This window comes from Lycorma delicatula, chromosome 7 (genome assembly GCF_047948215.1).
Source record: "Lycorma delicatula isolate Av1 chromosome 7, ASM4794821v1, whole genome shotgun sequence".
Taxonomy (NCBI): domain Eukaryota; kingdom Metazoa; phylum Arthropoda; class Insecta; order Hemiptera; family Fulgoridae; genus Lycorma; species Lycorma delicatula.
Genome location: NC_134461.1, coordinates 77,512,706 through 77,526,144, shown reverse-complemented (window position 1 = coordinate 77,526,144; position 13,439 = coordinate 77,512,706). Strand labels below are relative to the sequence as shown.

Below are 13,439 nucleotides of genomic sequence, written 5' to 3'. Positions count from 1 at the left end.
CAAAACATAACACCACTGTGATACTGCAACCACCCTACTCTCCAGACTTGACTCTCTGTGACGATCTCTTATTTCCCAAACTTAAAAGGACACTCAAGCGACAACATTTATATATTAGACAAGATAAAAATGAAATCGCAAACTGAGCTCAAGGCGATACCCAAAGAGGTGTTTCACCAGTGTTACTGGAAGCTACGTTGGCATAAGTGTATATTATCACAGGGGACTCATATGTTATCAAAGTGTATATTATCAAAGGGGACAGGATTAACATTGAAGTTTGAATAAATACTGTCAGAGAAAATTAAAAATCGTCATTACTTTTTATCAAATTTTGTTATATATACTTACCAATGTAACAGATTAAATTTACTAATAATGTTAATATTAAAAGATTGGCTAAGAATAAAAAGAATCAAAAGCATCAAATCAGTCAAATAACTTCCAAAAAAATTTTTGAGAAATGTATAAATGAAAGTATGACTAGATACCTGAAATGATTCAGTTGAAATTATGTGTAACTGTATATTGAATTTCTGCTAACTGTTACACAAAACTGCTTGTTAGTAAGTATATTTTGAGCTCTTTTAAGTACCAGGTATTAGTATTTTTTGAAATTCATTGATATAAACTAACTGAAACTTATGCACGTTTTCAGATTTTACGCTATTGTCTGTATCATCAAAAACACACAATTTCAAATGCACCAGTAACCAGATACACTGATTTGAAACTCAAGCAACAAGAAAATATTAATAATGCACATAACAGGCATTTCCACTGTTTAAGAAAGCAATATGTAAAATTGAATCCTGATTCATACAAAAAAAAATGGTTCAAAGGTGCCACTTTAGAAAATGCACTAAACATGTTATTAAGGAACCCTGTTGGAATTCATTCATCTTCAGAAATATTGCAAAAGAAATTGAATTTTATAGGTTTACTTCTGAGTTCTAATAAAAGAAATCTCTGTTCAGATTCAGATCATTATGCAAAGCATACTGTTTCTGATTTACTTCTTTATGTAAATAAAGCCAAAGATAACAATACCATAGCTAAGTTATTGGATGTAAGTAATACAAAAAATCTAATAAGGATAGTATGCAATTTAAAAGACTATGATAAAAACGGGGGTCAGCAGTTACAGAACATAAATAACAGGGCACAAAAATCTAAAAATATTTTTGACGAAAAAGAAACTGATATTTCTCGTAAAGCTGAAAAGAGATCAAGTGAATTGGGAACAGAAGCACTTCATTCAAAGATAAAAAATACTATGTCTAAGAAATTAATTAGAAATGATTCTTTAAGTGATATGCCAGTGAATATACAAAAACCGAAATTAGAAAATAAAGCAGATGTTAGAGATTTTTTCATGCAGACAAATGAGTCTGAAGAACTTAAAAAGGTTATACAAAATGATTCTTTAAATGCTGTGCCAGAAACTACTAAACAAAGTATAATATTAGCTCAGAAAGATAATAATACAAAGTATATAAAGCTTAAAATAGATGATTATTCACGTGTTACACTAGCAGTCAGCAAAAAACGTTTGACAATAAAGCAAAAAACATTAGGCAACGCAAGTCTTTCTTTGATAAGAAATGAACCCAGTTCTAAAGGTTTAATTGAACCTAAACAGCATGCAGATGCTAAAAAATTATCTGATTCAAAAAAGGATGAATCATCTGATCTTCTAACTTGTAAATCCTCGAAAAAGAAAGAGGAAAAAAAGGATGATGTGTGTATTAAAAAACAAACTTCTACTGCAATTAAAAGCGATGATAAAAAAGAAGATGAAAAAGTTGATCTTTGTAAGTTGATTAAGAAGAAATATGAAAAAAAGTTTGATATTGAAATAAAGAAACAGGTGGTCTGTCCACCAATTAAAAGTGATGATAAAAAAGGTGATGTTTGTAAATCATTGAAAGACAATGAAAAAAAGGATGATGTGTGTATAAAAAAACAAATCTCTGCACCAATTAAATGTGATGACAAAAAAGCAGATGAAAAAATTGATATTTGTAAATTAACGAAGGAATATGAAAAAAAGGATGATGAAAGTACTAAAAATGAAATTTGTCCGTCAATTAAAACTGATGAGAAAAAAGGAGATGAAAAAATTGATATCTGTAAATTAATGAAGAAGAAAGACGAAAAAAATGATGATGTGGGTACTAAAAAACAAATCTGTCCACCAATTAAATGTGATGACAAAAAAGGAGATGAAAAAATTGATATTTGTAAATTAATGAAGAAGAAAGAGGATAAAAACGATGATGTGGGTACTAAAAAACAAATCTGTCCACCAATTAAATGTGATGACAAAAAAGGAGATGAAAAAATTGATATTTGTAAATTAATGAAGAAGAAAGAGGATAAAAACGATGATGTGTGTACTAAAAAACAAATCTGTGCACCAGTTAAATGTGATGACAAAAAAGGAGATGAAAAAATTGATTTTTGTAAATTAATTAAGGAGTTTGAAAAAAAGATTGATGTGGGTACTAAAAAACAGATTTGTTCGCCAATTAAAAGTGTTGACAAAGAAAATGTTTGTAAAAAATCATCTAGTCTTCTAACCTGTAAATCCTTGAAGAAGGAAGAAGATATTTGTGCCAAAAAAAAGGTTTGCACACCAATTAAAGGTGGTGATAAAAATGTTTGTTATGAACCAAAAGATGATAGCTGTAAAAAAAGTAAATCCACTAAAGCAAGAAAAAGTGTTTGCAAAAAAGGAGAAAAGGATCGTTGTCGAGAAGCTCTTCTTGAACTTGATAGCATTTATGTGAAGCGCAAACCTGCTGAAGTTAAAACACAGAAAAAAATTGAAGACTGTTTACCTGGAACTAACGCTAGCACATACACATCACCCAAATCACTCCAAGATAAAAAGCCAATGCCAATTACATCTAAAACTATAAAGAAAGATTCCTCTAAAGAAGTAATACCACAATGTCAAATTAAGAAAAAAAAGAAATGTCCAAAGTATAATTATAAAATTAGACCATGTACTAGAGGAAAATGCAAAACCAAGTCATGTATTCCACGTGGTATTTTGAAGAAAGAAAAAGCTCCCAAAAAATGCAAATCTAAAAACAAGTGTGAAGAAAACAAGAAAAAACCACCTACTGGATGCTTAAAATGATAGAATTTCAGTTTCTTTTACAAATTATAGATGCTTGCTACTAAAGAATACATTTATACGTCTTTATACCAAAATAAAATAAATATTCTTTTTTTACCATCTATTGTTTTAAAACAACTGTAAATGTCTTATAGGTACAATAAAATATTTGCTGATTTATTAAATTATTTTTTTTATGCATACAGTTAAAAATACATTGTTCTTTTATTTTTATTTATTAACATGAATACAGTGGTAGAACCAGAGCAAGGAATTTCATAAAATATTTACTTAAGTTGACCGAAAAAAATAATATATTTAAAAAAAATAATGGTACATTAATAGACCCCATAAGGAGGAAGAGAGAAGGTTCTCATTTAACTGTTGAATTTTTAATCTATATGAGTATGTATATTCAACTTTTTACCAAATGGATTAAATTTGATGGTAATGTTTTTATTTTATGGTTCCATTAATAAGTTTTTCTGACATAAATGGAAAATTTTATATAAACATTTATGTTATCTTCATAGATGATGCTTGGAGATATTTTTCGTGTTTTTATTGTCACTATTGCTTAGTGATGTATTGTCAGACTTTAATGATATATGTATATATATCAAGATATCATTCTGCAATCAAAATATTTTCAAATAAAAACTAGTTTGAAAATGTAGGTTATAGTAGATATTACCAAACTATTACCAAAAGAGAGTTTTCGCTCAAGCTCGGTAATAGTTTCTAATTTCTCTTCATCGTTTTCAAATATTAACTTCCTTGCCTTTACATTTTTTGCAAACACCTTTACCTATATGATTTTTTTGTAGGTATATTTATATCTTAAATTAAAATAAGACTGAAAAATGCTTAATGAAATAAATGATCTAAAAATACCAAAATCAAACTTATACAACATATTTCACTGCATTGAGTGTAAAAAATAGTGCTTTTTCAAGTCATTAAATTTTGAAATTATTATTTGACACCAAATTTTAGAGTTGAATAGATTCAATTACAAGAATTAAATATGAATTTGAAGTAAAATATTAATTGAATATATGAAGTTGAATAAATTCAATAATTCTGAGTATAGTTTTAACCCTGACTGACTTCAAAAACTGAAATTTAAAGAAAAATTGAAAAAGTACAATTTTTTATTTTTACTGCCCGAATCCAAATTGCCGGTCAACGAATACAAATTTACGTGATCAAGTATGTACTGAATTCGAGAAAATTGAACTTGAATATAGTAAGGAGCAAGGTTTAGCTGCTGCGAGATTCATACGAATACCATGGGACAGAAAAAACGGCGGTGGTGGCGTAATGTCTGTAATGCGTGGTAACTTATTCGAGAAAGTTGGAACTTTTAAGCTACTTATGTTTATTTAATTGTTTAAAGTTGTTTAATTTTGATTTAAAACAGCTTCAAATTTTTTTCAAGAAGATTACAAATACACAAAGAGCCATTGTAAAAATTAGTTATTAATTTATTGTTTTTAGAGTTTGTTTTCATATAATTCTTGTTTCCTTAGTTCTCTCTTAGAGATCCTTGATATCCAAAAACAGTTTGGAATGGACTAAGGTTGTGCTCATTGTATGGAATGGTGCTCATTCTATGTCGAATTGTTAAGGAGGATTGCAGCTTTTTATTTTAAGCAAAGTCTGTTAAGTGCTGCATTCATAGGAGTGCACTCAACATCAAAATATCTTGAGTTCTACATTGAACCAGCTCTTAGAATATATAGTGATTGAAGTAAAGTTTATAAAATCTGTGTCGTTGAATTCAGAATTTTTCAAAAGCCTCTTTGACGATATAATATATCTTTGTTGTAGTACAACACACTGCAATGGCTTTCTTGTGGTAATGTATTGTCTTGAACATTTGAACGGTGGCAAGAAGTTTATAGTTTTATTAATGAAGAAGAATATAAGTACATCGAACATTTTCTGATGAATATTTTTTGTTACTTTTAGCATATTTAGATGTCAATTTTGAAAAACTCAATGCTCTGAATCTCTTCCTGAAGAAAAATAACAACCTTTTAAAGTTGATTGAAAAAATTTTAGCTTTTGCAAAAAACTGAAGCTATGGAAAAGAAAAATGAATAAATTTAGAGGAAAGAAGGTTTTTTTTTCTTACTGCAACAATTTTTTCCTCCAATGGAATTGATTTTTCCAAAGTATGAAATACATTTTTGATACACTTATAGCAGCTTATCACTTGCTTTAAAATATATCTTCAAAATGATAATATTGATAAATTTCCATCAATTCAAAATCCATTTAATGTCAATGCTCCATCTGAATTTACTGCTGCATAAGAAGAGAAACTGCCTAATTGAGTTGCCTTGTAACAATATTTTAAAAACAAAATTCAGCAGTATGGAATTAATAAAATTTTGGATGTTAGTATAAGATGAATATCCTCTTCTAAAAGGTAAAGCTTAGAGAATTTCAATTCAATTAATGGCCTCTTATTTGTGTGAAGCTGGGTTTTTGGCAGTTGCTCTGATAAAATTTAAGTAATGTGTGAAAACCATTGTGGAAGAAAACGAGAATGGCTGTGTCCAGTTTAATTCCTAGATTTGAGAAAATATGTGGCGATCAACATATGCTCCTCTATCCCACTAATTATTATAATTAGGTGAACATTTTCAATTACATTTTTGTGATTTAAAATGTTTTTTATTTATTTTTACCTTACCCTTGTAAAAAAGATATTGGCTATTTCACAAACTGAAGTTGTTAGAATTTGGTATAGATCACCTTGGGAAAATTTGGATCAGCAAGGAAACTGAAAATTTAAAAAGTATGGGGATCTCTGGAGTAGGTAAGAGAAATGAAAGATAAATTAGAATTCCTCAGAATTAGAATTAGAATTAGAATTGTTCAAAATTTTGCACAATTATGAACACATTTCTAAAAATCGTAACAGAAGATACACATGTATCTCCTTTTAAGAAAGTAAGTTTAAGTTTAAGAAAGTAAAGGAACAATGAAAACAAAGAGATGTGATACAAATGGGTAAAAGAAATGATGTAAAGTTAATTTTCAATAAATCATTTTATTGACCTAGAAGTTTACAAAATAGAAGATTCAGTCAAAAAATTATAGATAACATTAAGTAAAAAAATACTTAAGGCAAGAGAGGATAAGACCAGGATATTGAGAGACTAACAAACTAAAAATTTCTTATAAATAGAATTTATTACCTTAAAGACATATAAAAAAACCAAATAATAACAATATGTATGTATACCATATAAAATAGTAATTCAGAAGAAAAGGACAGTTAAATTATTCAGATAGTTTAATTATAAAAATCAGAATACAGTTCAATTTAATTTACAATTCAATTTATGTTAAAATGACTGAGAAGCTAATATTTCATTAACAAGATAACAATAGAACTAAGTTCATAAAATTCACTTTCTGTAAATATTATTATTACTTTTACTGCCAACAATTGAACTACCCTACACTTTATGAATGAGTAGAATACTGTCACTTTCACCACTGTTTACCAATAACTCACCAAACAACTTTCTGCGTTCACCCACTGTCCACACTGGAGTATTCCTCTCTCATTGTTACCATATGGTTATTGATATCGCCGTCACCATCACTGCTTGCAAAACTTCTCACTGTTATGTTGACTGTGTTGAACATGGCCTCACAGACCTACTGACTGTTCACTGGCCCCTGGCAGTATTTATATCCTCTGGCTTGCAGAACCAGTACCTATCTCATTCTTCAATTGTTGAAGCATAATAATTTTCATCGTCCATGCCCTTACGTTTTTCTGCAAATTACTATTCCGGTTCAGTAACGCTTCTGGAGAAACAACAGCTTTTAGAGGTGCAATTGTCTGTATTACAAAGAAAAAATTGTTAAATGGGCTCATTACTTTAAGAAAAGGATTCCTTTTATTTCCTTCTGGATTTTCTTTTTCTTTATTATTTTCTCTTTTTCTCTTTTTAACTGGAGAAATCTGTTACACTGGTCCACAACTTATGGTTTAATATTATACCGTATAACTGGTCCTGTTGTAATTTAATACTGCATTTCATTTTAACAGCATGTTGTCAGAGGGTTTTGACCATACAGTGATAATATTATTGCCTATATACCTGTGCTTCAACTGATGATCATACAAACTACTATTAACAAAATGAAAGAAAAAGACTGGCTGAAAGAACACATTCAAGCTACTATGTACAAAATGAAAGAAAAGTTTGGGTGAAAAAAATGTTTAATGTAATTAAAAAAAATTCTGCAAACATTTGCCAATATATCAAAAAGAAAGATGTAAGTATACGTAGATGAAAGTAATAAAAAAAAATACATACTAACAGTGTCGGCTCGCATATAGGCACACTGTGGAACTGCAGAATGCCCTATTTCCACTTAATATTATTGATAACATTTAATGCAATGAGTCCTTTTTTCCGTAATTCTTTCTTTATACTTGTACAACATGTAATCCCTACGCTTAATGTCATTAGCCATGCCCCAGTTTATAAAATGATACAGAAATCTTTGTACGGAACTGCGCGCCTCACAGTTCCAGCGGGGTGGTGTTTGGCTGCTGTGTGCATGTGCACATAGGAAGCTGCACGCAAGGCTTCGAGGGGAAGAGAGCACTGTCGCTCCCGCAGTGCCGACCCTGGTGTGCTGGTGGAAGGAAGTTTTTTTTTACAACGCGTGCGTATAGAACGTTTCTTGTTCGTTTCCTTTTCTACTTTAGTCGGTGAAAGGATTATGAAAATGGTTTAGTTGTTTTTTCAGTAGTGATCAGAGATGGTGGAAAGCAAGGGCTTTTTGATTGCCAAATCTGTCCAAAAACAGGCTGGAAGGGCGAAAAAAAGGTAATTAGTAAAAACTAATTATGTATTTGTTTCTATGTGCATAGAAATTTAAATTAAGCACCGTTGAACTATAGTGTTTTTAAACGCACATTTTATTAAGTTATTATCTAATAATACTAAAAAATATTATCTGTATTGACATTTTATTATCTATTCGGGTTAACTGAATACGGTTTTTAAGCAGAATGTGCTTGAAAACCGTGTACCATATTCTTGAATGTGATAAAGTCTAGAATTAGATAATAATCTACTTCTACTGCTGGAAGCAGGATAATAATCCTACTTCCAGCTATTCTATTTGATTCATTTTTTTGGTTCTTTTATTTTATAGAAAACTTGTAACCATTGCCTTGAAAAGGCCCAGAAAAAAATTTTCTGGAGCACCACCCCCACTAATTTTAGCTACGAGCCGTCACTGCAGACTAATTTGCTTTTTGTGTACTTTATAATCTGACTTTTTATTGCATTATAAATGAAAGTTAGAAGATTCTATAAAATAAAGCACCATGTACAAGAGATAAATTATAAATTGAATTTATTAATTTGTATTCTGTATTTGAGCTTTGAATTTAAAAAAAGTACAAATGCTTGTGTGTGTATATTGTGGGTGATATTATATCGCCCGTAATATACACAACCCATGTTGTGGGTCGTGCATATAGAATGTATATTATACATGCCAACCCAATTGTTATTTGTATTCGATTGGGGTTTTCTTTTACCACCTGTTAACAGTTTATTTGGTAGGTTTACAAATTTTCAAGCTAATCCATAATTAATTAATTAATTAACTGACAGATGAGGGTCTGAGAATACAGATTCAAAGCTACCTAAAGATTATACAGATTTCATGTTAAAAGATGAAACCTGCTTCTATATTGATGGTGAAAAATGTTTGCTCGTGATTTGGAACACATTCAAAATAACGATTTTTCCAATTTTTCAACTTTTCTTTAGTGGCTGAAAGTGAAAAAATATAGCTAATTTGAGAAGGGTTTAGGTACAAACGAACGTATTGAAAAAATATGCTCACCATTTTGGGTAAAAAAAAAATGCCAAGGTTATCTGTTTGAAACAGATAACATCCTAGGAAATATTTATCTCTTGAAAATTATTTTATGTAGTTTATGGCTGGCTGTGCCAATAATAAACAGCTGGTTTTTAAATCAAAATATTACGGAGTTCGTTAGAACTTCGTCAATAAAAGGCGACGAAGTCAACTGAACTTCGTTTACAGCTCTAACCGTGACCTAACCTAACAGTGAAATGAAAATGGGGGGGGGGGGGAAATAAGCGTGAAAATATTATATTTCAGTTTAATTAGATTTTTAGTAAAGAATACTTTCAAAAAATATCTCGAATTTTGTTAGACAACGTTTTTTTTTTTCATTTCATGAACCGCGGTACTCGAATATGTCATTTTATTCATTTTTTTACGATGATTACGAATCGCGCCGCTAAGCAATACTTGATAGTACTAGTTAGCATACAAAAACTTTATAATGTACTTGAAAAAATAAAATTTAAAAGAAAATATACTACAGCTTGTTTTAATAGTAAATGCTGTTATGTAAATGGAATAACTGAAGATGAAACAATTATTTTAATTGCCATCACTTCTTTTAAAAAAAATAAAAGTATTAGTTTACAACAGATTATATTTGTGTTATTAAAAAAGGAATAAATAAAACAAATAAATTTGATTAGTAAAATCCAGGGTTACACTTACAAAGTAATAATTGCAATATTACGTCACGGATTTTCGATTCGTAAAGTTCATTATACTAGTTTTATTGAAAAAGGGAAAATATGGTATGAAGTGTGATATGACTGTCAACAAAGAAAAACTGGCTGTGAAATTCAATTTGTTTGTTTTAAGGTAATAATAAATTCATATGATAAAAATTAGTAATTCATAAAAAAAAAGAATAATCTAACAAAACGCAATAACATCCAAAAAAGTTACAATGAAATTGTAAACTGTACGGTAAGAGTCTCGCAAGTATCATTTCTTTATCACCTGGTTGGTCTAGTGGTGAACGCATCTTCCCATATCAGCTGATTTGGAAGTCGAGAGTTACAGCGTTCAAGTCCTAGTAAAGCCAGTTATTTTTACACGGATTTGAATACTAGATCGTGGATACCGGTGTTCTTTGGTGGTTGGGTTTCAATTAACCACACATCTCAGGAATGGTAGAACTGAGAATGTACTTCATTTACACTCATACATATCATCCTGAAGTAATAGCTGAACGGTAATTCCCGGAGGCTAAACTGAAAAAAGAAAAATGTATCATTTCTTACTGGTGTTCTTTGGTGGTTGGGTTTCAATTAACCACACATCTCAGAAATGGTCAATCTGAGACTGTACAAGACTACACTTATACATATCATCCTCTGAAGTAATACTTGAACGATAATTTCCGGAGGCTAAACAGGAAAAAAGAAAGAGGTATCATTTCTTCCAAGTCGAGTGGGAGCTTTCATACAGTGAAGACCTGGTGTTAGTTCATTCTGCGTTTTTTTATTTTTTCATTGGGTTTTTTCAGATTTTTACTGATTCGTGGGACTGGATCTTGTGGTTTGAGTTATTGTGAACGTGTATCAGGGATTGGTTTGAGTTTTGGATTACGGATTGATTTTTTATTAGTTTTTTGTGCGATCGACTTTATTTTCATTGGCAGTAAGGCCTATAATAGAGTGAATACTTACTTTGCAAGTGAAGACAGGAAGAAACTGTTCGAAAACAAGGATTTGGAAAAATTTTCGTGGTGAAAGTTTAGCAAGTGAATAATTCTAAGTCCTAAAAAGTTTACAAGGGGAACACTTTTCCTTTAATAACTTCTTTTCCTTATATCCCCGATCCAAATCCTTCCGGTTCGGAAAGAACCGGGTCCTCCCCGACCCACTGACGCCCCTCCCCCAAATCTTTTGAACCTTTTTTGGGGGATACATTTCTGGACCCCAAATTTTTTTATCCCATTCCTGAATTCAAACATTTTACCAACCTCTCTCCCCAAAAAACCCCCTTCCACCCCTTTTTGAGCCCTGAACCCCATCGTGTAGGTATCAGGAAATGTGGAATCGAGCGTAGATCACTTTGGTGATAGTTAAAATTTTATATAATTCACTGATGGCTACGAGGAACGAAAAAATAATGGAGGAGGACGAACCATCCCCTGCAAGTTTGGCTGGGCCAGATGTGCAAAAAACTGGTAAACAGGATAAAGGATGGAAGAGAGTGAAGCAGTGGTCGACGGAGGAGGAGAATACTCCACCCGGAAATTTAAAGGATTTGACAAATCGACTAGGCCTCCATTGTACACTCTGAGGCAAAATCATGGCGCCGGATTGAACAGTTTCATCAGTACCCACACGAAAGAATTACAGGAAATTCTGAGCGGTCTGTAAGCGTTGCTAGACATTTCAGCGCCGTTAAAACAAATCACTCAGGCGATTGATTTGGCCTGATTCACTTAGGCGACCGCACGTGGTTCGTTCGTTCGGGTCGAAAAGGACCCGAACGAACGAACCACGTGCGGTCGACATGAAGAATATATTGGAAGAGAAATTGACTGACGATGAACTGATTGGGTTGGCAACGAAAAGGTGGCCAACAGACTTATCAGCACACGTCCAGCTGGTAGCCAATGCAGGACTGCCTGAGGGCGATGTCTGCCTATTTCGAAACTTAGAGCGTTGGCAAGGATGTTTGGGAACGGCTGCACAGGTACCAGAGGTCAGGCAAGGTGACGTAATAAAGGAAGAGTCAGTTATTATGGGTAAGAGTGAGGACAAGACGATTCGGGGAAAATATAAGGTTTTTTATGACATGGCGGAGGATCAGGAAAACGCGTTGCGCGCCATTCTTGTGGCCGTCAGGAAGGCAGTGATGAACTCATCGTTGCCGACATTTGTTCTCCCAGAAGGCAAGTTGGGAGCGGCTGTTAAGCGTATCCTGATATATACCTTTAAAGAACGGCTTGGTAAAATCAAGATGGTAGTGCCGCCGGTAGCGGTAGGGACACAGGGTGAAATGGCCCCGATGATTAAGTTGGCGACGCCGGCGGTAGCTGATAGCAGTACTCTGGTGGTGCAGCGGGCAGATCATATGCTGATCTTCTCCGCACAGCAAAACAGTCTGTCACTAAAGAGGAGGTCGGTGAAGTACTGGCATTACGGAAGGGTTGCAATGATGAATTATGTATTCGGATCAAGGGCCATACAAATGCTGAGGGTTGAAAACAGTTCTTACGAACAGAGCAGCTGATTTACAGATAGACCTAAAAACACGCAGTAGTCGTAGGACGGTGGTCCATCTGAAAGACTTGGATCGTGATACAAGGAGGTGCGGGATGTGGTAGCACAAGTGTTTGGGGATGAGTTTAAATTTACCTCCCGCCTACGGAGATATCCAAAACGATTGTTTTAAAAATAAAACAATCTGTATTTTTTCTGCTTCCCCATCTCCAAAGTCACCTCCCAAGAAAAGGTTTTTTTTTTAATTTTTTTTATGTTTATTACGTTAAATTGAAGAAAATTTTTAAAAATCCATTAAAAATTTATCATTAATAAAAAGTTAACTAAGATTTTTTTTAGGGTGGTGATAAATTATGTTGAAATTTTATCGTAATATTATTATTAAAATTTTATTATTTAAACTTGATAATATTAAAAGTTCAAATAAACTAAAAAAGTTGAAAAATTAAAAAAATCTATATTTTAAAATTTGATCGGCTCCCCCCCAATATTACTAACAAAGTATTTTATTGGGGTCACATGCACTACTACTTTGCATAGGAAGATATTAAAACAAATTCAGTTAAGATATATGCAATAAATAAGAAAAATAGCTTTTTTTGATTTTTGGGAAAGGGGAAATTTTTTTAAAATGGTAAGATACATGTGTGTAGTGAGTTTAATGTAAAGTGGGGTTATATTTGTTGCAAAATGTTGAAAAAATTGATTCTACAAAATGCCCCCACCAAAATATTACTGAGATATTGATCCCAAAATTTTACCAATAAATTTCTACATATACACTTGTCTCTATAAAATTTTTTTATCAAAATCGGTTTATCAAGTCAAAAGTTATTAAGTTATAAACACGCCAACACACTTACATACATACTGTTGCCACAGGTGTGTTTCCTACTGGCAAGTGCGATGCTAGCCAGAAAGTTGTCGCTGGTAGTGTAATATCATCAGTCTCGGACCACTACCAGGAGAAACCAAGAAGAAGAATAAGAAGGAAGAAGTCTCCTGGCCGGCCCAATGTGGGTATCTTATCCCCGCCAGAGCAGCAGGCCTGCCATGAAGCCTGCTAGCACAGGAGGCGTCAGGGATGACAGATGAGCACCGCTCAGAGAGAACCACCTCTGCCATGACGGCAGAAGACCACTGATGCCGACCCAATGCTGCAGGGGGGCTCTGGGGCCACTGCC

General features: G+C 32.5%; 1 protein-coding gene across 1 annotated transcript; it reads left to right on the top strand.

Moving 5' to 3' along the window:
* The first annotated feature begins 868 nt into the window (after window positions 1-868).
* LOC142328317 (uncharacterized) lies at window positions 869-3,209 on the top strand. The gene has a single exon (XM_075372022.1). It carries the CDS (start codon window positions 869-871, stop codon window positions 3,146-3,148), a length of 2,280 nt encoding a protein of 759 aa, XP_075228137.1. The 3' UTR covers window positions 3,149-3,209.
* Window positions 3,210-13,439: the final 10,230 nt, after the last annotated feature.